Source organism: Mobula hypostoma, chromosome 20 (assembly GCF_963921235.1).
Source record: "Mobula hypostoma chromosome 20, sMobHyp1.1, whole genome shotgun sequence".
NCBI lineage: Eukaryota > Metazoa > Chordata > Chondrichthyes > Myliobatiformes > Myliobatidae > Mobula > Mobula hypostoma.
This window is the reverse complement of record NC_086116.1, coordinates 29,709,798-29,735,262: the sequence shown is the minus strand read 5'-3', so window position 1 is coordinate 29,735,262 and position 25,465 is coordinate 29,709,798. Positions and strand designations below refer to the sequence as shown.

The 25,465-nt window shown below is 41.8% G+C and overlaps 1 protein-coding gene across 1 annotated transcript in view; it reads left to right on the top strand.

Annotated features, from left to right (window-relative positions):
• The window catches only part of alg12 (ALG12 alpha-1,6-mannosyltransferase), a 33,486-nt gene extending 10,467 nt beyond the window's left edge, over positions 1 to 23,019 (top strand). Inside the window, exons 6-9 of the mRNA XM_063072587.1 lie at positions 1,960 to 2,183; positions 6,526 to 6,695; positions 11,326 to 11,401; positions 17,808 to 23,019. Coding sequence (XP_062928657.1) covers positions 1,960 to 2,183; positions 6,526 to 6,695; positions 11,326 to 11,401; positions 17,808 to 18,048 — 711 coding nt within the window. The 3' untranslated portion in view covers positions 18,049 to 23,019. The remainder of the gene's footprint in view (positions 1 to 1,959; positions 2,184 to 6,525; positions 6,696 to 11,325; positions 11,402 to 17,807) is intronic.
• Positions 23,020 to 25,465: the final 2,446 nt, after the last annotated feature.

Below are 25,465 nucleotides of genomic sequence, written 5' to 3'. Positions count from 1 at the left end.
ACCTCTCCTATAACTCAGGCCCTCCAGCCTCATCATAAATTTTTCCTGCTTGTTTTACAGTTGAAACACATCTTTCCTGTTAAAGGCTGACCAAAACTGTCCCTCTGTTCCATTGTGCTGCCTATTGCCTTACCTTTCATAGCTTATTTGACTCTCGAAAATGTATCACCCCACACTTAGCTGTACAGAAATTCATTTGCCACTTCTTAGCCCACATCTACATAACATCACAACTCCCCTGTAAGATATAATAACCTTCTTCACTACCAACCACTCTTAATGTTGTGTCACCTGCAAATTATTGATCAATCCTTGTGTATTCATATCCAAATCATTTATTTAAATAGCGAATAACAATGGTCCCAACTCCAAACCCCGAGGTACACTAGTCACTGGCTTCCATCAGGAGAAACATCCCTCTCCTTCCTACATCTAAGCCAGTCATGAATCCACCTAATCGACTCCAAGGGACCTACCAGTCTGCCATACGAAACCTTGTTCAAAGCTTTTCTAAGTCCAAATAAGTAACATCTACTGCCCTACCCCATCTCCCTTTTTGGTTAGCTCTTCAAAAATATGAAGTATGACTTTCCATACACAAATTCATGCTGACTCCTCCAAATCAGACCCCTGTCTATCCAAAATGTTTATCAATCTGTCCCTTGGAATTCTCTCCTGTAACTTCCCCATTGATGGCAGAAATAGTTGGTATGAACCAGAATTATTTCATGTCTGAAATATTGGAAACCGCATGGCAAGAAAAGTAATGGGTTCATTTGTTCAATGTCCTTCTAGAAATCTGATGGCAGAGGAGAAGAAGCTGTTCCTGAATTGTTAAATGTGTGCCCTCATGCTCCTGCACCTCCTTCCTGAGGGTAGCAGTGGCACCTGCGTGGTCAATTAGATTATTATTTTTAAAGTTATTCCCTGGCAATCATTATGTCTTTTGTCAAATTGTTAGGTTTTTCATGAACGATTTTTGAGGATCATCAAGAAGTACAGAACTAATTTGGAAAAACCAGGAATAAAATAGGAATATGTTTTCTAACTGTACACATCACATGTGTTTTTTAATAGACATCAAGAGTTTACTTTAGTACATTTGGTGTAACAAAACTATGAGTTACTGTGCACTAAAAGTAGTGGGCAGAATATTACAAAATGCACAATTCCTGAAGTATCTTTGTGGTAGGTGAGACTGTTTGTAAATATAGTATTATCCCTCTGAGAATAATACTATATTCTGCTGATCGTAGAAGCGTGATTCAATTAGTGGCTAAATACTTTTGCAATGTAGACTGCCTTCCCTATCCTGGGGAAAAAAAAAATCATTTTAGTGGCATGATTTGAACTTGTTGATACCATGAATTAAACAGACCTTTCACCTAGCTTGTGGGTTGAAATTCAATCTTGATTGATGTTGCAGTTTAATTGAGGCCTCCAGGCTCTGTGAAATCACTTTGGGAATTGGTAATCAGCATGAATGCTTATTATAACATGTAATTTGTCACTTACTCATAATCTAACTTCAAGGAGATTATAGCCATATCTGATTTGAGTAGTGTCACATTACTATCAATTATTAGATGGAGGGGGTGTGGTTGTGGGAAATCATTTTTGGAATAGACAAGGGTACTTTCCCTCCATTTAAATCCACCCCATGCTGAATCTGGGAATACTGGAAATTGTCTTTGAGGTAAGTTTGAACAAGTGACTGTTACTAATTTGAGAGTTTGTTCAGTTCTGTTAGTAACCTTGACTCATTTCTCTTGGTATCCTTGGAAAATTATTTTAATACCCTTAGCTAATTTAAGTTAATTTCCCAAAAGACAGACTGGAAAAATGCAACGCATTAATTGCACTGACTTGCTAATTTCTCATGTGTATATATATTTTTATTGATTTGAATTATTCTGCATCTGCATGTGCATGTGGTTCCTTAACTGAGAATCTATTCAGACGTCACCTTTTTTATGGTATTTTTACTCGGTACTGCCTCGTGCTCTTGGTTGTACTGTTATTTTTCTGCCTCTTGGAGCACAAGACAGGAGGAGCTGGAAGCTGCTTTTCCCATCACTTGGTTTCATCTTTTTATACTCATTTCTACCTCACAAAGAACTGCGCTTTATAATCTACACTTTTCCTGTCTTAAATGTTGTTGCAGCGATGGGATGTTCATCCCTGTAAGTATTCACGGACTTTGTCCTTTTTTTAAAAAAAAAATTCGTAGCTTTATTGATTATACTTGTAAAACAAACACTATTTGGATGATTTTGGGCCTTAATTGTACAAAAAGAAATAGTCTTGTGTCACCAGGACTTATTTTTAATAGAGTGATAAAAATGTAACTATTTATAAACATGAGAAATTCTGCAGATGCTGGAAATCCAAAGTATCACACAAAAATGCTGGAGGAACTCAGCAGATCAGGCAGCATCTATGGAAATGAGTAAACAGTTGACATTCTGCGCCGAGACTGTTCTTCAGGATTGAAAAGGAAGGGGGAAGTCACCAGAATTTTTAAAAAAAAGTGGGGAGAGGGGAAGGAGGCTAGCTAGAAGGTGATAGGTGAAGCCAGGTCAGTGGGAAAGGTAAAGGGCTGAAGAAGAAGGAATCTGATGGAGGAAAGTGCTCCTCTGTAACTCCTCTATGACTATCTAGCAGTGAAATACTGAAGAAGAGCCTTAATTCAATAGTAATGAATTAAATAGTAATTATCCTCCAAATATATTATTATAATCAGCGGATCACAGATGTGTCAGTCTAATATAATTTGAGAAGAAATGTGAGAGTAATGAAAAAGATGACACAAGGACTCTATTTGGGATGATGAAAAAATATTTTACTTGTACTCTTATGTGGATATTTGTATTAGACAGTAGCATTTGATTCAGGTTAGCAGAGTTATTTCTAATTTCAGTTTGGAGAAAGGAATTGAATTTTTTAAAACAGCTATCTTAAGATATGACTCGGCACACAATGACGATGATGATCTTTTAAGATAATTTCTTTGCAAGATAAAGTTGTCGAAGAAAATGTAAAGGGAGGATTGACCATCAACTGCAAGAAGACCGAATGTATGGTTGGCACGAAGAAGGAAGAAATACAGAAATACGAAATGAAAATGGCCAACAAAACAAACATGAAAGTTCAGTTACTTAGCGAGCACGATAACATCTGACGGTAGGGCTGATACTGAAATTAGAACAAGGATTGGGTCTGTTAAATGCACATTCAAGTGTTTGAGCAAGGTATCAAGGAATAACGATTTCTATGGGCCTGAAACTCAGTGTTGTGGTGCCTTGTTCTTTTCACACTAACATGGACATGAATGTTGGACAATATCAAAGCAAAATGAGGGAAGACTCAAAGCTGCAGAAGTGTGATTTTTGAGGAAAATACATATGCTGTGGAAGGACAAGGTAACAAATGAGGAAGTGTTATGAAAAACCAGAATAAGAAAAGAGCTGATATCATCAATCAGGAAACAGCAGCTGGAATTTCTGGGACATGTACTGAGGAAAGAGAAGTTCAAACACCTTGCAGTGACTGGAAAAACTGATGGAAGAAAAAGTGGCGTTTGATAGCGCATGACATTCGCGAGTTACATCAAGAGATGGACAAGCAAAAGTTTTGAGTTTATTAGAACTTCTCCAATTAAAGACAGATGGAAGACCATGATTGCCTATGTCATACAACAAGGTACATGATGATCTTTTAGAGATAAAGATTAGCTTTATCTGTCACATGCACATGGACACATACAGCAAAATGCACTGTTTGTGTCAATGATCGATGCAAGCCAAGATATACTGGGGGCAGCCCAAAAGTGTCGCCATGCTTGCTGCCCTAACTCTTATGTCTTTGGAGTGTGGGAAGAAATCGGAACACCTAGAGGAAGCCCACATGATCATCGGGAGAATGTTCAAATCCTTGCAGGCAGTGTTGTAAAGCATTGCACAAATCACTATGCTATCTGTAAAGAAACTTAGTGTTGCAAGTAAAATTCACTTGAAATGTGCTTTTAATGATCTGGAGTCCTGCGTAGTATATGTGAACGATTAGGGAGACGAGGTCATTGCAATAATGCAGGCTTATCACCCTTGGATCTGAGTGAAACAATATCGAAGTTTAGGAGTACAAAATTAAAAAGGAGTCATTGAACAAAAGTTAGTGCAGATAAAAGTGATCAAAAAGACTAATAAAAGTGTAGACTTTTAACACAGTGATTGAGTAGAGAAGGTGAGATGTGTCAATATTTTGACCCTATTGGGTTTTGGCCATTGAATCTTTGTAAAGATGTGTAAGGCCTTGGAAAAGATATGGTAGATCACTCCAATGATTCCAAGATTGAAAAAAAAATCAATTATGAGGATGAAGTGCTTTAACTTGGTTTTCATTCCTTTTGCTTTTGAAATATAAAGAGTGATTTATGTATGTATAATATGATTTTAAAAAATGAATAAGGCAGATGGAGAAATGTAGAAAAGGAGGTATGTTCCTAAAGCTAGTGTCATCCATTTGGAGTGGAACAGATAGATAGAAACATAGCCTACAGCACAATACAGGCCCTTCGATCCACAAAGCTGTGCTGAACATGTCCTTACTACAGAAATTCCCTAGGGTTACCTGTGACCCTCTATTTTTCTAAGCCCCATGTACCTATCCAGAGTCTCTTAAAAGACCCTATCGTATCCGCCTCCACCACCGTTGTTGGCAGCCCATTCCACGCACTCACCACTCTCTGCGTTTTCTTAAAAAAAAACAACAACCTCCCCCGGACATCTTCTCTGTACCTACTTCCAAGCACCTTAAAACTGTGCTTTCTCATGCTAGCCATTCCAGCCCTGGGATCTAGCCTCTGACTATCCACACAATCAATGACTCTCATCATCTTATACACCTCTGTCAGGTAACCTCTCATCCTCTGTCTCTCCAAGGAGAAAAGGCCAAGTTCACTCGACCTGTTTTCATAAGGCATGCTCCCCAATCCAGGCAACATCCTTGTAAATCTCCTCTGCACCCTTTCTGTAGTTTCCACATCCTTCCTGTAGTAAGGTGACCAGAACTGAGCACAGTACTCCAAGTGGGGTCTGGCCGGCGTCCTATATAGCTGCAACATTACCTCTCGGCTCTTAAACTCAATCCCCCATTGATGAAGGCCAATGCACCGTGTGCCTTCTTTAACAACAGAGTCAACCTGTGCAGCAGCTTTGAGTGTCCTATGGACTCAGACCCCAAGATCCCTCTGATCCTCCACACTGCCAAGAGTCTTGCCACTAATTCTATATTCTGCCATCAGATTTGACCTACCAAAATGAACCACCTCACACTTATCGGGGTTGAGCTCCATCTGCCACTTCTCAGCCCAGTTTTGCATCCTATCGATGATGCTGGATTTCTGGAACTTCCCTCTCCTCGTGTAGATATTTGATAAGTAGAAATGTACAAGATTTGAGTGAGTACCAGAGAATGTGAATCAGAGGAGCTAAGAGGAGTTTGAAGTAATGATAACCTTTAAAGTTCAAAGTAAATTTCATTATCAAAGTACATATATGTCACCATGAGATGCATTTTCTTGTGGGCATTCTCAGCAAATCAATAGAATAGTAACTATAACAGCATCAGTGAAAGATCAGCCAGAGTGCAGAAGATAACAAACTGTGCAAATGCAAATATAAATAAATAGCAATAAACAACGAGGATGTGAGAAAAAAGAGTTTTTAAAGTGAGATACACATAAAGGTTGCTGGTGAACGCAGCAGGCCAGGCAGCATCTTTAGGAAGAGGTACAGTCGACATTTCGGGCCGAGACCCTTCGTCAAGTCTAACTGAAAGAAGAGCTAGTAAGAGATTTGAGAGGGGGAGGGGGAGATCCAAAATGATAGGAGAAGACAGGAGGGGGAGGGATGGAGCCAAGAGCTGGACAGTTGATTGGCAAAGGGGATGTGAGAAGATCATGGGACAGGAGGCCTAGCGAGAAAGAAAGGGGGAGGGGGGAAGCCCAGAGGATTGGCAAGGGGTATAGTGAGAGGGACAGAGGGAGAAAAAGGAGGGAGAGAAAAAGAATGTGTGTACATAAATAAATAAATAACAGATGGGGTACGAGGGGGAGGTGGGGCATTAGCGGAAGTGAGAGAAGTCAATGTTCAAAGTGAGATCATTGGTTGTGGGAACACTTCAGTAAGAGTGTAGTTAGCTCCATGTATTGAAGAGCCTGATGGGTGAGGGGTAGTAACTGTTCCTAAACCTGGTGGTGTGTGTCCTGTGGCTCTTGTACCTTCTACCTGTGGGCAGCAGAAAGAAGAAAGCATGTGCATGGTGGGGATCTCTGATAATGTACGCCACTTTCCTATGACAGCATTTCATGCAGAAGTAGTCAGTGTCTGGGAGGGCTTTACCCGTGTTGTTCTGAATGTATGATTCAATTGGATTTTAAGGCAGGCCTCCTGAACCCACATTCCTAAATATGATTTTTGGTGATTTAACATCACTAATTACTATTTTGTTTCTTTTATTGCACAGAGTGATCAACTACCACAAATCGCTGTTTTATAAATTGGGTTTCTTCGCTGTGATTGCACATTTCATAGCAAATGTCTGCTACACTGGGTCGTTACTATATGTATCCCACCATAACTACCCAGGTGGAGTTGCTATGCAAAAACTTCATGAGATGGTGCCTCCAACAACAGGTCTGTGACATTTTACAGTTGTCTTGTTTTAAAATCCAATGGTGATGGCATTCAGTTGCAATTAGTTGCTCTTTTACTATTATTGTTGCATTTTGTTGGGGTGCCTGACATCGATGATCTTGGCATAAGATATTACCTGACTGCAGTTTGATTGTTGTTCCATTAACAACAAGAAATGGTACACTTATTTGGCTTTTTAAAAAATGTTCCACTTATGAGAACTAATTAAATATTCTGCATGGATAATTATCTTGATTCATTTACTAGTATCCTTACCTCTGAATTAGAGCAGCATACAGAAAGCTGGAGGAATTCGTTAAATCAGGAGCATCTATAGAGGGGAATAAAGTTGACATTTTGGCCCAAGACCCTTCAATGGGACTTCTTGAAAATCTTGGCTGTAATTCTTGATGCTATTTTATACTTAATCATGGTATTTTATAACACGGGCATGGGCAATGCTTGTAGCGGCCATTCTAACAAACCAATTGCCACTGCTGGCAACCTAGTGTGGATTGTTATCCTTGTACGATGCGCCCTCTGATCACTACAGTGATAGTGTTCCGCAAGTCGAAGAACTGTTTTTGATCTTTCATCAACAACCGGCAAAACATACAATCTTGAAGCGATGAAACTTGAGCATAATTAAGCGTAACTAAATGGAATTAAGCATTCAACAAAAGGATACTGTATGACAGCCGTCTGTCCCCAGCTCCAAACTGCCCAGGACAAAGCACGGATATATATTCCCTTTGCTTTTACCACACTTCTCACTCACGTGACTAGTTACCATAGTAAACACACAACACAGAAGACAGTGCAGATAAAGAATAGAGGCATGGCTTCTACAAAAAATACTTGAAAGGGGCAGCCACTATTTCTTTTAGTTTTAGAGTTGTTAGTTTTTAATTCAGTTGTAACCTACATATCATTCTAAATAACTTGGATATTATTTTAAATTTCATCCTTGTGTCTTTAGTAACTGAATTGCAGTATGCTGTTTTGTACTGAATAGAGTAGCACTGAAATCTCCTTGTCCTCAGCAATGATAATAAAGCTCTAATTCAATTGAACTGCATGTTCTTGGATTCAAGCTTCACTTGGAATCTGAGGGTATTTTGCCTGGATTGATACAGATAAATTACTAAGTTGTATAGTTAGCGATTTTTCAGAATCAAATAGTAAATAAAGGGCCTGTTTATCCATCAAAGGCACTTAAATAGCAATGTTCCTCTTTCGAAATACCACAAGATCAGGTTTTTATTGATTTGCTGTCTGTGGGCTGTTGCCGTGCACCAGTAATAACTGTTTTGTTCACTTAGCTAAGAACCATAATCTGGTGAAGGTGTTAATTCATCTAATTTTATAGTATTTTAAAATTTTCACATTTACATTTGCCCTAGTAAAGCAGGGTTATCATGAGGTGAGGGTGTGATCATTTCTGTTCTTCCTCAGTTTTCACTTTACAGCTGATGATTAATTCATGCCTTGTTTTCAAAGTACAGTGGGGTCTGGATGGAAACAATTGCAGTTAGCATAACATTTCAGAACTAAAATAGGAAATTATTGGTTGCAGCACTGCATACAAGTTAGAAGTTCTAAGCTTTAAAATAATATTGCGGAGAAAACAAGTAAAGGAAGAAGAAAAACAAGTCGGTATTAGCATTTTACTAGTTTGAGTTAAAACTACGCTAATAATGCAGTGCTTGCTGTTCTTTGTTTTTGTGTTACACTGTACTGGAAAACAAACATTAGCCAGCAGAAAAAGGCCTCATTTCCTTGAATTGATGCCAGTGTAAATGCTATCATGTATTGTGTGAGAATAATCACTAACCAGCATTCAGTGTAATCTTTTCAGACACAAGTTATGTGTGTTTGTTGTTACTAGGAGTTAGACCGTGGTAGAGAAGGCAAAGTAAGTGTTGAATTACATCTGCTTGCATACTTACATTTCCATTGTTATAAGGGTTAGCAACAATACAGAAAATCCGCGGATGCTGGAAATCCACAGCAACACACACAAAATGCTGAATAAACTCAGCAGGTCGGCAAGCGTCTATGGAGAAGACTAAACAGTCGATGTTTTGGGCTGAGACCCTTGATCAGTCCTGGATCAAGCCTCGTATTTTTATCTTGGCCAATCAACTTCAGATTTTGCAGATGAGAAGAACTTTGGAGATAGCATTGTCTGGAATGAGTCTCTTTGGACACCTGCCACAACATTGCAGAATTCTATTAACTAATTTTAGCATTTTTTTGTGATTTTTGTTTTAAATGAAGTGTTTGATTTATTAGATTACTAAAAATATATACTATTATACTTTTTTAATGCTTTCCTTATTTATTAGGAATCTCTAATAGTTGCTCATGCTTTAATAGTATGCTGTGAACACCTTCTAGCATTCAAATCATTTTGCTTTTGTAGCTCAATCTTTAAGATGAGGGCTACCAGTTGAATTGTTTAAGGTTTTATTTTATTTGTTTAGAGATATAGCGCGGAATAGGCCCTCCCAGCCCTTTGAGCCGCGCCTCTAGCAACCAGAATTTAACCCTAATCATAGGACAATTTAGGAATGTACCCTTACAGGTGTATGTAACAAGTAATTGACCTGCTGAACTAACTGTAGAACTATGGGAGGAAACTGGAGCATCCGGAGGAAACCCGCACATTCCACGGGGAGGGCCTGCAAACTCCTTAGAGAGGACGCCAGGATTGAACTCTGAACTCTGGTATCCCCAGCTGTAATAGCATCACGCTAACCGCTAAGCTACCGTGGCGCCCCATGAGGCCATTCTGCTGTTGAGCAGTAATGGTGCCCAAGTGCGAATCAGTGCACGTTTTCGTAGGTTTATTTATTTTGATTTCCCAATCACAGGAAGAGAGCCAAATACTTTTACGGCCAGTTACTTCGTCTCGATAATATAATGATTGTATGAGTTAAAGCTTAAATTGCCAAATTTGTAGGGAAATACCTTTATTCTGTAAATATTTGACTGTGCTGGAGTACTCTTCTGGTATACTCCCTTGCGGTCACTATGACATGATTTATCTTGATGTAGTTGTTAACTTTATCAAGTGTACTGAATCTTGATAATTTGCAGTTAATTCACCAGGTCCCAGCTATTTACAAACAAGAGAAAATCAGCAGATGCTGGAAATCCAAGCAATACACACAAAATGCAGGAGGAACTCAGCAGGCCAGGCAGTATCTATGGAAAAGAGTACAGTTGGCGTTTTGGGCCGAAGCCCTTCAGCAGGGCTGGAGAAAAGAAGATGAGGAGTAGATTTAAAAGGTGGGGGAGGGGAGAGAGAAACACAAGGTGATAGGTGAAACGGGGGGCGGGGTTGTTGGTGAATGAAGTAAAGAGCTAGGAAGTTGATTGGTGAAAGAGATACAGAGCTGGAGAAGTGGGAGTCTGATAGGAGGGAACAGAAGGCCATGGAAGAAAGAAAAGGAGGGAGGTGATGGGCAGGCAAGGAGATAAGGTGAGAGAGGGAAAAGGGGATGGGGAATAGTGAAGGTGAAGGGGGGGGGGGGCGGTACCATTACCATAAGTTGGAGAAATCGATGTTCATGCCATCAGGTTGGAGGCTACCTAGACGGAATATAAGGTGTTGCTCCTCCAACCTGAGTGTGGCTTCATCGCAACAGTCAATACGTGGATTGATGTATCGGAATGGGAGTGGGAAGTGGAACCATTGGGAGATCCTGCTTTTTCTGGCAGACGGAGCGTAGGTGCTCAGCAAAACGGGTCTCCCAGTCTACGTTGGGTCTCACCAATATACAGGAGGCCACACAGGGAGCACCGGACACATTACGCCTCCTCCCTCACTACCATTCAGGGCCCCAAACAGTCCTTAGGGGTGAGGTGACACTTCACCTGTGAGTCTGTTGGGGTCATATACTGTGTCTCGAACTTCCAGTAATGGCCCCCCTTCCCAGCTCTTTAATTCATCCACTCCCCCCGGTTTCACCTTGTGTTTCTCTCTCCCCTCCCCCATTTTTAAAATCTACTCATCTTTTTCTTTTCAGCAGTCCTGCTGAAGGGTCTCAGTCCGAAACGTCGACTGTCCTTTTTTCCCATTGATGCCGCCTGGCCTGCTGAGTTCCTCCAGCACTTTGTGTGTGTTTCCCAGCAATTTAGTCCATCTTGTTGCAATTGTACCAATGCTCTCCACGTTCTTACCACTTTTAAAAAGGTACTTCATGATCTTTCCTCTACCCTACAACCATTCAACACATTCATACCTTTGTCACCCTAAGCAGTCTGGGCGTACCACTTTTCCTTAAGTCTCAGTCAGTAGTAGTTTTCATCTGCACATCATATATCACACAGTGTTCAGGTAGACTCCCAGACTCTGATACATAGCCTTGTTAACCTAACACTTGATTGCTTGCTCAACCACTACAGCCATCACAGCATTCTGTAATTTTTTTTTTTGTTTTTCGTTGATTACTAGGTTTAGCAATTTCTTAAAATTCTGTTTTTTAAGCATTCTTGTTCCACTGTGGCTGTTTTCTCAAAAACAGCATTTTATTTCATGACTCTTTTGAAATTTTCTTCGTGGACATTTCACGATGGAGAAGATTTTCCTAAGCTTCATTCTCACCATTATCTTTCCGTCCAGCTGTTTCCGTGCATATCGATGTCGCTTCTGCTCAGACCGGTGTTTCTCGGTTTCTTGAACTCAATCAAAATTGGAGGTACGTTATTTCCAAATGGATTTTCAGTACACTTTTATTTTATGCATGTTTGTATTTAATGATACACTTCAGTTTATTATTCAACAAATACCTAATGTTCCTGTTAATATAAAATTGATTTTAAAAAAAAACACCATATTGCTGTAAGAACTCAGCAGATCAATCAGCATCTATGAAGGAAAAGGGATAGTCAATGTTTTGTGTTGAGAACCAGCTTGAGGACTGAATGCGATGAAGAGAGATGCATGGTGCACCACACGGCTATGTGCTTAGCCCTCTGCTCTACTTGCTTTACACTTATAACTGTGTGGCTAAACACATTCCAGTGCTATTTTCAAGTTTGCTGAAGACCACTGTCATAGGCCAAATCAAATGTGGAGATCGGTGGGAAGGGATGGGGGGGTCAAATGGACGAGGGAGTCATGTTGGGAGCGATCCCTGCCAAAAGCAGAAAGAGGGGGGAGGGAAAGATGTGCTTGGTGGTGGGAACCCGTTGGAGGTGGCGGAAGTTACGGAGGATTATATGTTGGACCCGGAGGCTAGTAGGGTGAAGGTTAGGACAAGGGGAACCCTATTCCTAGTGGGGTGGCTGGAGGATGGGGTAAGAGCAGATGTGCATGAAATGGGAGAGATGCGTTTGAGAGCAGAGTTGCTGATGGAGGAAGGGAAGCCTCTTTCTTTAAAAAAGGAAGACATGTCCTTTGTCCTGGAATGAAAAGCCTCATCCTGAGAGCAGATGCGGCGGAGACGGAGGAATTGCGAAAAGGGGATGGCATTTTTGCAAGAGACAGGGTGGGAAGAGTAATAGTCCAGGTAGCTGTGAGAATCCGTAGGCTTATAGTAGACATCAGTAGATAAGCTGTCTCCAGAGATAGCGACAGAAAGATCAAGAAAGGGGAGGGAAGTGTTGGAAATGGGCCAGGTAAACTTGAGGGCAGGGTGAAAGTTGGAGGCAAAATTAATGAAGTCAACAAGCTCAGCATGAGTGCAGGAAGTAGCGCCAATGCAGTCGTCGATGTAGCAAAGGAAAAGAGAGGGACAGATACCAGAATAGGCTTGGAACATGGATTGTTTCACAAAGCCAACGAAAAGGCATGCATAGCTCGGACCCATACGGGTGCCCATGGCTACACCTTTAGTTTGGAGGAAGTTGGGGAAGCCAGAGAAGACATTGTTAAGAGTAAGGACAAATTCCGCTAGACGGAGGGGAGTGGTGGTAGAGGGAAACTGATTAGGTCTGGAATCCAAAAAGAAGTGGAGAGCTTTGAGACCTTCCTGGTGGGGGATGGAGTTATATAGGGACTGAACATCCATGGTGAAAATAAAGCGATGGAGGCCAGGGAACTTAAAATCATTGAAAAGATTCAGAGCATGAGAAGTGTCATGAACATAGGTGGGAAGGGATTGAACAAGGGGGGATAAAACAATGTCAAGGTATGCAGAAATAAGTTTGGTGGGGCAGGAGCAAGCTGAGACAGTGGGTCTACCTGGACAGGCAGGTTTGTGGATCCTGGGTAGGAGGTAGAAACGGGAAGTACAGGGTTGGTAGCAGTAGATGGGAGATCCCCTGAGCGGATAAGTGATGGTGTGGGAGACAATGGCCTGGTGCCCCTTAGTGGGGTCATGATCAAGGGGTAAATAAGAGGAGGTATCCGCGAGTTGACGCTGTGCCTTGGCAAGGTAGAGGTCAGTACACCAGACTATAACAGCACCCCCCTTATCGGCAGGTTTTATAGTAAGGTTAGGATTAGTGCAGAGAGAGTGGAGAGCAGAGCGTTCGGAAGGAGTGAGGTTGGAATTGGAACAAGGTGTGGTGAAGTCGAGACGGTTGATATCCCGTCAGCAGTTAGCAATAAAGAGATCCAGAGCAGGCAGAAGACCAGAGCGGGGTGTCCATGAAAAGGAGGAGGGTGGATGACGGGAGAAGGTGTCATCGGTAGGGGTGGGAGAGTCCTTGCCAAAGAAGTGGGCTCGAAGATAGAGCCAGCGGAAGAAGAGTTCAGCGTCATGGCGTACCCAGCATGGATGAGAGCTGGGATCAGAGGGGGGAGGGGGGAGGCTGGGGGTGTCAGTGGAGAGCGGAGGGTTGGGGTGAGAGGAAGATGGAGCCTCTGAGGGCCCAGGAGCAGATGATGTAGTGTAAGGGAGATGGGGTCGCAGAGTGGTGGTGGGGGAAGGGGAGACAGGAGTCACAATGGCAGCACGTGAAGACCCGGCCTGGAGTTCAAGACTCGAGTCGCAGTTGGTGGTTGTGCAATCGCTTTGAAGGTGTCCATGGCCGTTGCTAGAGTCTGGGTTTTGAATATGCCCTGGGGTGTTGGAGCCGCTGAGATTGATTTCATGCTTGCTAGCGTCGAGGCCAGCAGGCTCTGGGGCCTGCAGATGTAAGATCCTGCGATCCTTGCCTAAAATGACAAAGTCCAAGAAAAGGCGATTGTACTTATGGATCCGACGGAGGATGAATTAACGGGTAGGACCATTACAAACAGCGAAGAAAGTGTCCCTGAGGTGTGGAAGGGTCTAGGATAGGGATGCTAAGTACCTCCTCATGGCGGAGAGGGTCGCCTTCAGAGCTTGACGGGAGGCAGGGTCAATAAAATATGAGTACCTGGGATCCTCAGGAGGTCCAAATTGAGAGGCTCGAAAACGAATCCTAAAGCTAACTGGAGTAAGTTTGTGGTGGAGGCACGTTCCAAGGAAGGATATATGACTGTAATAGCGAGTCTGAGTCAAAATGTGGTCGAAAAGTTGAAAGGCCGAAGAAATTATAGATGGGGATGTGAGAGGGTTTCACTGAACTCCTGTGGAAGAGAAGATCTGAACTTCTTCAGTGTAGGCATCACTGGAAGAGGCCTCGCAGCAGTGACTTTAAAAACGCAGACACCAGGAAATCTGCAGATGCTGGAAATTCAAGCAACACACACAAAAAATGCTGATGGAACGCAGCAGGCCAGGTAGCATCTATAGGAAGAGGTACAGTCGACATTTCGGGCCGAGACCCTTCGTCAGGACTAACTGAAAGAAGAGATAGTACGAGATTTGAAAGAGGGAGGGGAGGGGTGGCTCTGAAAGCTGGAGAAGGGAGAGGATCATGGGACGGGAGGCCTCAGGAGAAAGAGAAGTGGGGGGGGAGCCCAGAGGGTAGGGAGCAGGCAAGGAGTTATAGTCAGAGGGACAGTGGGAGAAAAAAGAGAGAGGAAAAAAAGGGGGGAAAAATAAAAAATTTATTAAATAAATAAGGGATGGTGTGTGAAGGGGAGTAGGGGCATTAACAGAATTAGAGAAGTCAATGTTCATGCCATCAGGTTGGAGGCTACACAGACGGGATATAAGGTGTTGTTCCTCCAACCTGAGTGTGGCTTCATCTTGACAGTAGAGGAGGCCGTGGACAGACATATCAGAATGAGAAGTGAAATTAAAATGTGTGGCCACTGGGAGATCTTGCTTTCTGTGGCGGACAGAGCGTAGGTGTACAGCAAAATGGTCTCCCAGCCTGCGTCGGGTCTCGCCAATATATAGAAGGCCGCTCTGGGAGCACCGGACGCAGTATATCACACCGGCCAACTCACAGGTGAAGTGTAGCCTCACCTGGAAGGACTGTCTGGGGGCCCTGAATGGTGGTGAGGGAGGAAGTGTAAGGGCATATGTAGCACTTGTTCTGCTTACAAGGATAAGTGCCGGGAGAGAGATCGGTGGGAAAGGATGGGGGGGAACGAATGGACAAGAGAGTCGCATAGGGAGCGATCCCTGCGGAAAGCAGAAAGGGGAGAGGGAGGGAAAGATGTGCTCGGTGGTGGGATCCTATTGGAGGTGGTGGAAGTTACGGAGAATAATATATTGGACCTGGAGGCTGGTGGGGTGGTAAGTTAGGACAAGGGGAATCCTATCCCTAGTGGGGTGGTGGGAGGATAGGGTGAGAGCAGATGTGTGTGAAATGGGAGAGATGTGTTTGAGAGCAGAGTTGGTGGAGGAAGGGAAACCTTTTTCTTTAAAAAAGGAAGCCATCTCCTTCGTCCTGGAATGAAAAGCCTCATCCTGAGAGCAGATGCGGCGGAGATGAAGAAATTGCGAGAAGGGGATGGCATTTTTGCAAGAGACAGGGTGGGAAGGGGAATAGTCCGATAGCTGTGAGAGTCCGTAGGCTTATAGTAGACGTCAGTAGATAAGCTGTCTCCAGAGGTAGAGACAGAAAGATCAAGAAAGGGGAGGGATGTGTCGGAAATGGACCAGGTATACTTGAGGGCAGGGTGAAAGTTGGAGGTAAGGTTAATGAAGTCAACAAGCTCAGCATGCATGCAGGAAGCAGCGCCAATGCTGTCGTCAGTGTAGCGAAGGAAAAGAGAGGGACAGATACCAGTATAGTCTTGGAACATGGATCGTTCCACAAAGCCAAGGAAAAGGCAGGCATAGCTGGGACCCATACCAAGGGTGGAATATTGGGTGGGTGGAATCAGCTGCAAAATATATAGGAGAGCCTGTAGATTGAGCTTGTGGAAGATGGGCAGATGGAACTGGGTGGGGAGAGAAGCAGGGTAATGTTGCTGGAGAGGACTGGATCGATCAGAAAGAGGGGGAGAGACACAGGAGATGTGTGTTACTCATACTGGAAAATTCACTGTTTTTACCATTAGGCTGTTGACCAGCCAAGTGCAATATGAGTTTGCATAAAATTGTCAAACCCTGCCACAGCTTTTCAGTGATTCTATCTGTATACTACTAAAACTCTCATGCTCTGTCTGTCTGTTTGTGATCTCCAATTAGCGCAAATGGTGCATTACAGCGGCACTTTTTTTGGCTAAATCGAGTTAAAAGGCGCTAACTTGCAGAATGCAGGCAAAGTTCAGGGTTATATATTTGTATAAAATTGCTCATTCGCCAAAAATCAACAGGCTGCCTTTCACCCGAGACCCAATCGGCCATCATGGAAATCGGGATGCGACAGCCTGACGCATGTGCACGGGCAGCCTCAGCAGAGACACCTACCGGAGCAAAAGGGCAGGGCAGCTCTATTTCGAGGGGTCACATTCTGCTAATCACCATCAGCATGTGCAGGATTGGGACAGATCTAACTGGGACCCATCAATAAGAGATAATTAAACCTTATTGTAATGACGTACTTCGAGACATCCATGAAACCCTTTGCTGCAGTCAAAGGACAGCGGTGACTATATCACATCCATTTAGGAGAGCGCCAACCACATCACCAAGAATCGTCAGCATCCTTTGGTGTTAGTGCTTCATATCTTCTATCCTGCATTAGGTTTATAAGAAAGGTCAGCCTAAGTATGCCAGGTGGAAAGGGAAGGGGGACATTATGGTTAAGAGATGACGCTAAACGTCTTCGGGAAGCGGCAAGGAGAGGTAGAGAACAAGAATCGGATGAGGCCAAGGCCGCATGACTCCAGGATCAAAGAGTCAGGACAAAAAAAGATGAGAGAAGAAGAGACAGAGGAGGAGAGGCATGCACGTCTCCAGGATCAGAGACAAACAACAAACAGCAGAAGAGATGAAGAGACGGGGGATGAAAGGGCTGCACATCTCCAGAATGACAAGGGTGGCAGAGCAACACTCACAACACGCTGGAGGAACTCAGCAGGTCAGGCAGCATCAGTCAATGTTTCGGGCCGGAACCCTTTGTCAGGACTGAAGAGGGAAGGGGCAGAGGCCCTATAAAGGCGGTGGGGGGGAGGGTGGGAAGGGGAAGGCTGGGAGGTTCCAGGTGAAAAACCAGTAAGGGGAAAGATAAAAGGGTGGGGAAGGGGAAGCAGGGAGGTGATAGGCAGGAAAGATGAAGAAGGAATGGGGGAAAGCACAATGGGTAGTAGAAGGAGGTGGAACCATGAGGAAGGTGATAGGCAGCTGGGGGAGGGGGCAGAGTGAAACAGGGATGGGGGAAGGGAGGGGGAGGGAATTACCGGAAGTTGGAGAATTCGGTGTTCATGCCCGGGGGCTGGAGACTACCCAGACGGTATATGAGGTGTTGCTCCTCCAACCTGAGTTTAGTCTCATCTTGGCAGTAGAGGAGGCCATGTATGGACATATCTGAATGGGAATGTGAAGCGGAGTTGAAGTGGGTGGCAGCCAGGAGATCCTGTCTGTTGTGGCGGACGGAGTGGAGGTGCTCGATGAAGCAGTCCCCCAATCTGCGTCGGGTTTCACCGATGTAGAGGAGGCCGGACTGGGAGCACCGGATGCAATAGGTGACCCCAACAGACTCACAAGTGAGGTGTTGCCTCACCTGGAAGGACTGTTTGGGGCCCTGAATGGTGGCAAGAGAGGAGGTGTAGGGGCAGGTGTAGCACTTACGCTTACAGGGATAAGTGCCAGGTGGGAAATCCGTGGAGAGGGATGTGTGGACCAGGGAATCTTATCTGTAAAAATTGTCCTTTTTTTTTCTTTGTGATAGGTATGACAAGAGGGAAGATCTTAAACCAGGAGAAGTTGGCACCGAAGAATACACACACAACCTAATGGAAATGGATCCAAATTACGTATCACAGTACAGAAACACACATAGGATAATGTTCAATATTTCTGGCTTTAGTGGGATTGGATTTAATATCTCTCGATTACCTCCATTTTACATTAAAATGGAAACAAAATTAGTGGCACTAGAAAAAATACGCACATTAATGAGAAAAAGATAAAATAAAATGTAGCCCATTTTGCTCAGTGATTAAGACTACCAAAATTCTGTGAGTTCCTGTTGATTCTGCCATTTATTACAAAAGAAAATCTTAATTCACAGCACTAATTGGGAGTCTGCAATAATGTGTGATGTTGTGAAGATGTTGTTCATTAAGTTATGCCAAGGTAAAGAAAAATTGCTCATTTGTTACTAGCACAATTTGGTATTTCTACACCTTCAAGTTCTTTTGATTTTAAAAAATGCAATATATCCTTCTCAATGTTATAATGAAGAAAATGGAGACAAGAATTTTACTTGGGTGTGTGCCATAATTTTCCAAACATTGAAATGAGTGGAAAGGAAACTGGATGACAATGGAAGTGATATTTCAATCACTTTATCTTTAAGAAGTGCAGATTTATTGCACAAGACCAAATGATAATTATGCATTCACGTTGTACCTGATTATATTGAAAATAAGACCAAGTATAACTATTTAATCATGCTTCTGATTTCATCTGCTGGAAAGGAATAATGAATCAAACTACTAGTCCAGTGAGTGCTATTGAAAACATGAGTTCACTTCAGTTCTCCTTTGTTATAAGAACTTTTAATGGATCACAAATTATATTGATTCTCTGGTGTACAGATTAAACTGGTCATACTTTGGGCTGAAGTTAAATTGAATACAACAAAAGCAAAAATAGATATTTCTAGTTGCGCTATTATTTCAACTCGTGCCTAATTGATACTATTTTCTGTCCTTTTAATGTTTTAGAGGATGATTGTTTGGTAAGAACTTTTGACTTCAGTGGAACATAAATATTAAAATGCTGATAATCATTGTCTTGAAATATACACAAAATTTAAATTCTTGCAGCAGTGTATCTGTCTCTGAATTTTATAAATAAATACAAAATTGTCAATTTTTATTAAGAAAGCATGGATGTTGCTGTTCTTCTCACCTGCCTGTTACTTCCTCCTGGGTCCCCTCCTCCTTCCTTTCCTTCTGTGCTCCACTCTTCTCTCTTACCAGATTCTTTCTCTCCAGCCCTTGACCTTTCCCACCCAACAGGCTTCACCTATCATCTTCTAGCTAACCTCTTTACCCTCCTCCCCACTTTTTTATTCAGGCAGCTCTCTCCTCAGTGCCAATGAAGGGTCTCAGCTTGAAATGTTGACTGTTCACTCTTTTCCATCGATGCTGCCTGATCTGCTAAGTTTCTCCAGCATTTTGTGTTGTGTGTTGCTGTGGATTTCCAGCATCTGCATATTTTCTCATCTTTGTGATTTTTCCCATTTCTTATGTTCCCAAATTGAAAGATTTGTAAGGCTGCTTCAAGAACAGTTATGGGTCAACCACACTGCCTAGTCCAGAGTTGTATACAGATGAACTAGAGAATATTTGGTGGTTATCATTTCGTGAGGAACATGAGTGAATTATTTTTTTTAGACTGCCTTTGGTTAATCGGGGTGCCTGCTTATTTGGGACAACTCTTAAAGAACGAAAACTATTCAATAAAATAGCTGGGAGTCCCTTTGTTTATTTGGGACACGATGCTGCTTAATTAGGGCAGGAGATTGTTGCCGAACAGCTTCCAACTAGCACCAGCTGCATGCTGTTCTTAGACGTTACACCGTGCTTAGAGCGAGCAATCTTTAAATGGTGTCAGTTGCATGTGCTTGTATTCAAAAACCAGTGATTTTTGTCACTGATAGTTGGCGAGAAATAAGCAATAAGACAATTCGGAACTGTTTTGCTCAATGCGGTTTCAAGCATTCAGGCTTGGAGATGCTAGAAATGACTGGGAGTGAATAAAAAATGATTTCACTACTTCAATAATTCAGGAGCAATGAAAAATCTGAAAATTATCAACAGTCATCTTGAATGTTACAAAACAACTGAAGATTTGGAGGATGAAATCATTGATAGCATTGTCTGAAGGCATCCATTATGTACACTAAACGTCTGCTGATTTTGTTCCTTTACAGTCAATCAAAAGATGTACAATGAATTATTAGGAACTAATATACTTTATACTTTATTGTCGCCAAGCAATTGATACTAGAACGTACAATCATCACAGCGATATTTGATTCTGCGCTTCCCGCTCCCAGGATTACACATCGATAGTAAATATTAAAATTTTAAATTATAATTATAATTTTAATTTAAATTATAAATCATAAATAGAAAATAGAAAAATGGAAAGTAAGGAAGTGCAAAAAAAAACGAGAGGGAGGTCCAAATATTTGGAGGGTACGGCCCAGATCTGGATCAGGATCCGTTCAGCAGTCTTATCACAGTTGGAAAGAAGCTGTTCCCAAATCTGGCCGTACGAGTCTTCAAGCTCCTGAACCTTCTCCCAGAGGGAAGAGGGACGAAAAGTGTGTTGGCTGGGTGGGTCGTGTCCTTGATTATCCTGGCAGCACTGCTCCAACAGTATGCGGTGTAAAGTGAGTCCAAGGACAGAAGATTGGTTTGTGTGATGTGCTGCGCCGTGTTTACGATCTTCTGCAGCTTCTTCCGGTCTTGGACAGGACAACTTCCATACCAGGTTGTGATGCACCCTAGAAGAATGCTTTCTACGGTGCATCTATAAAAATTAGAGTTTTAGGGGACAGGCCAAATTTCTTTAGTTTTCTCAGGAAGTAAAGGCTCTGGTGGGCCTTCTTGGCAGTGGACTCTGCTTGGTTAGACCAAGTCAGGTCATTTGTGATATTGACCCCAAGGAACTTAAAGCTTTTGACCTGTTCCACTTGCGCACCACCGATGTAAATTGGTGCGGACCGCTACTCTTTCTGAAGTCAACAACCAATTCCTTCGTCTTGTTGACATTGAGGGATAGGTTATTGTCTTCGCACCTTGCCACCAGTTCTTAATTTCCTCTCTGTACTCAAACTCGTCATTACCCGAGATATGGCCTACAATTGTTGTGTCATCAGCAAACTTATATTGAGTTCGATGGAAACTTAGCTACACAATCATGGGTGTACAGTGAGTACAGCAGGGGGCTGAGTACACAGCCTTGTGGGGCACCGGTGCTCAGAGTGATTGTAGAGGAGAGTTTGTCCCCTATTTTCACGGCCTGGGTCCTGTCTGTGAGGAAGTTGAAGATCCAGCTGCAGATCTGAGTGCTAAGGCCCAGGTTCCGGAGCTTAGGAGTCAGTTTATTTGGAATGATGGTATTAAATATACCATTTTACACCACTGCACTATAATACACAGTGTTATAGTACAGTAGCAGTATTGGTAGTGTCTAATTTGTTCTGTTTCATTTAAATACATAATTTGTTTCTCAGTTAAATGGTAGCTGATGTTTTTATTGCTTTTTAAGCATTTCCATGAAACTTTGGCTAATTGTGGCAGCCACTTAATTAGGCCAAAATGTATTGGTCCTGATACTCCAATTAAGCAGATTTTTTTTTTTGTGTGTGATGTCACTGTCATAAAGAGGCCAAATGCAAAAAAGCTTGAAAGATGGCGTCTCATCATCTGGACATAATATTGAATTCTACAACTTTAGGTGCTTTGAATTCTCTCCATATCAGTCATTCATTCATAATATTAGCTAGGTTTTTTGCATTTTTATGTTGCTGTGGGAGTAGAGAATATGCCCACACTGAAATCCTCCTGCTCTCATCTTCTGTCTATCTGACTCTCTATCTGCTCCCATTCAGTCATGGACCAGATAACCCCATGTCCAGTTGATCCCCATGTCATTCTGGTTTTACCCTTTCAAAAACATTTCCCTTCCCCTCCCTCCCTGCAGCTTAATAAGCTGCTTTTGTCTCCTTCCCAGTGCTGACAAAGGCTCTTCAACCAGAAACGTTGGCTCTGTTTCTCGTTTCACTGATGGGTCCTGCTGAAGGGTCTTGGCCCAAAATGTCGACTATACTTTTTTCCATAGATGCTGCCTGGCCTGCTGAGTTCCTCCAGCATTTTGTGTGTGTTGCTTGGATTTCCAGCAAATGCAGATTTTCTCTTGATTGTGGTCTGAACCATTGAGTGTTTCCAGAATTTTCTGTTATTTTCAAGTCTAGTTACTGAAAATTATTAGACTTGCCCCCATTAGAACACAGTTTCCAAATATCTTAGTGATTCTTTTACAAATTTGCATAACTATTTAATTTTGTCAAACTTTATAACCACAATATTTTCAGAAAGATTAACAGTATTGTGATGAACTACATAAATAATCTTTTTTCCATCTTTTATTGCAACTTGGAAATACTAAATTATCCTTGGTGTGCTGTAACTTCTTTGGCGTGTTACACTGATGGCGTCTAGGTCAGCAATGAAGGTCCACCATCTCTGGCGGTGTCCATGGCTTCCTTCATCGTGTCAGTAGCTTCCTCTCGGTTTACTGTCAGTCATGCAAGTCCTGGGTGGAGACTCAGGAATACCATCCCCCTCAAATGTAGAAGGTTTCTTCATTGCTGCTTCTGTAACAGTTTTGTTTGACCGGTCAGGGTTGTTAGCCCTGAGCTGAACCCACGAACCTGAAGGACTGGTGGACCAAGTCTGGCCTCAACCCTTTGACCTGTCTGGCATGGGTGACCCTACCAAGAGTCAAAGCATAAAGCCCTGACCCCAGCCGGAATAGCTCTCTGGGTCATTGAAGCATGCACGCCTCCAAACCACGACTTGGTTGTAATCCTCTTGGAGGATGCTTTAAATAGTCATAGTGAAATGTATTATGCCCAATAGTCAAGTATGTTCAAAATTAATTTCAATTTAGTATTGGTAAATATGGTATCCAGAAATGAAGATTTCAAGTCTCAATAACAATATTTGGAAAATGTTCTTTCTTTCATGACTGTGTGGAAGTCAAATTTTATGGTTGTATACTGCATACATACTTTGATAATAAATGTACATTGAACTTTGAATATTTCTGTAATCTTACATTAATTTTCTATTTCCTGAACATATTAAGTTTTGAAAAATAATTTTGTCATTGTAGATATTAAAAGTGTATAAATAGCTTATTTCACAGAAAAAAAAATGTCTGTGTTTTCTGTTGGTGAGGTTGAAAATTTTATTTGAAGAGGATTTTAATCTTCAAACAATAGCGTCTGTTGGCATACTCTTTGAAAATACGTTAAAAATGTTTCAGCTTCATTAATCAGATACAATTCAGCATAGTTCTCCCTGAAGAGGGTGTCTTGTAGAATAAGTTTTAACAGAGGTGCCTTGAGTTGTGAAATTTATGCCAAGTAGCAGAACTACTGTTTTTATTCACTCATCCTGTTTATCAAGTCTTGGTTTTAAATAAGTCACCTACAGTGAAAACTAAATACTGTACTTGGTTGGATTCCAGTTAGCTGTCACTTCCTTCCTGTCAACTGCAGAATTTGCTTTAACAGAAACACTTAATTAATTACTGTTGATGGTGATGGATTAGTTCCACAAGATTGCATTCCAGAAGGCATTCAGGCATGTAGAATCAGGTGGTCCATTTGGTTTGGATGTTTGGCATCATTTGTTTCTGAGACATATTTTTCCCATGATTTATTCAGCATTTTGCCTCTGATAAGCAACAGATGTGTTCAGATAATATATTAAGCAATATGAATCTGTAAACATTCACCGAGTCTAGATGGCTTTACAATCATTACCTAGGAAGATAGTGAATAACTATGTGTTCTGTTTCGTGTATTGTATATCATCAGCAACAGAGAAACCAGGGTCATATTGAAATGCTTATTCAAGCTACTATGAAGAATTCAAATGCTTCTTACATTTCTTCAGCAATCAAAGTTCAAAGTAAGTTTATTATCAAAGTACATATATGTCACGATAAACAACCCTGAGATTCATTTTCTTGTGGGTATACTCAATAAATCCATTAATCATAATACTATCAATGAAAGACCACACCAGTGTGCAAAATACATCAAACTGCAAATACAAAGAAAGAAAGACAAGCAAGCAGGCAAGCAAATAATAAATATTAAGAACATGAGATGAGGAGTCCTTGAAATTGAGTCCATAGGTTGTGGGAACAGTTCAGTAATAGAGCAAGTGAAGTTCAGGTTCTTGATGGTTGAGGGGTAATAACTGTTCCTGTACCCTTTTCCTGATGGCAGCAGTGAGAAGAGAGCATGCCTGGTTGATGGGGGTCCTTGATGATGGATGCTACTTTCCTGCGGATGTGCTCAATAGAGAGGAGGGCTTTATCCATGATGGCTGGGCTTGTATAACTACTTTTTGGAGCATTTTCCATACCAGGCTGTGATGCAGCCAGTCGATATACTCTCCACCACATACCTCTGCAAGTTTGTCAGAGTTTTGGATGTAATGCCGTATCCTTGCAAACTCCTCAGTAGAGGTGTTGCTGTGCCTTTTTTGTATCTGTATTTACATATTGGGCCCAGGACAGGAATTTAAAGTTGCTGACCCTCTCCACCTCCAATGAGGACTGACTCGGGGACCTCCAGTTTTCTCCTCTTCAAGTCAGTAATCAGTTCCTTGGTCTTGCTAACAATGGGTAAGAGGTTGTTGTGGCACCACTCAAACAGATTTTCAATCTCCCTCCTATAATCTATCTTAGTTTTGAATTTGTTCTGCTTAAGTTCAAGCAGAGCAGCGATATGTAGGAGAATCAAATTCTATGCCGTGATTAGTTGGGTAATGTTGCCTCTAGTTTTATTGTTTATCCAAATGCCAACTGTAAAGTAGCTATATGGACCCTCTGCCTTATGGTAATAATGTTATAGTTTACCTCACATATATATTCTTGACGCACCAGTCTTGGAGAAGATGAATATTGGCAGATTATACTGTAGATTTGTCAACAAACTATTAAACCCAACTTTTTCCACAGTAGAAAACTGCCATATGTCCATTGTTAAAATTTCAGGAAAGTTATTGATATATTTTGTTTTGGTACTTAATGGAATTGTTCATTTATTATTGTTCCAAGTTAGATGTATTTTACGTGGGAGCTCTTAACGAAGAAAGTAAGCCTCTGATTTACCATGTCGAAGATGTTGATGCAAAGGAGCATCAGGTTTGCTTTTCTGAGAATATAAATGCCCAAAGGATTCTTAGTGTTTGGTTTGTTTTGCAAAAGATAGCCAAGTGTTTCCATAAATCTGATACGAGTTTAGTAAAACAAAAAATGCCCAGTTCATTCATCGTTGCCTCTAATGAAAGAAATTTCTGTTCTTTCCAGAGATAACAACACATATCTGAGCAGGAAATTGTAACACTGAGCAGGTATAAGAATTGGTTCCAATATACCAATGTAATTACCTCTTAAAAATAATTGATATGATGATTATCCCTCTTCTATTGTTTGTTTTTGACACCAGAGTAATCAATACATATTGGGTTTGCAATAGGGCTGTGCAAACATGATAATAACATGTCAGACAAGTATTTGGAGTAGTAGGTCTAAGTATCGACTAAAATGGTAGAAGTTGTAGGT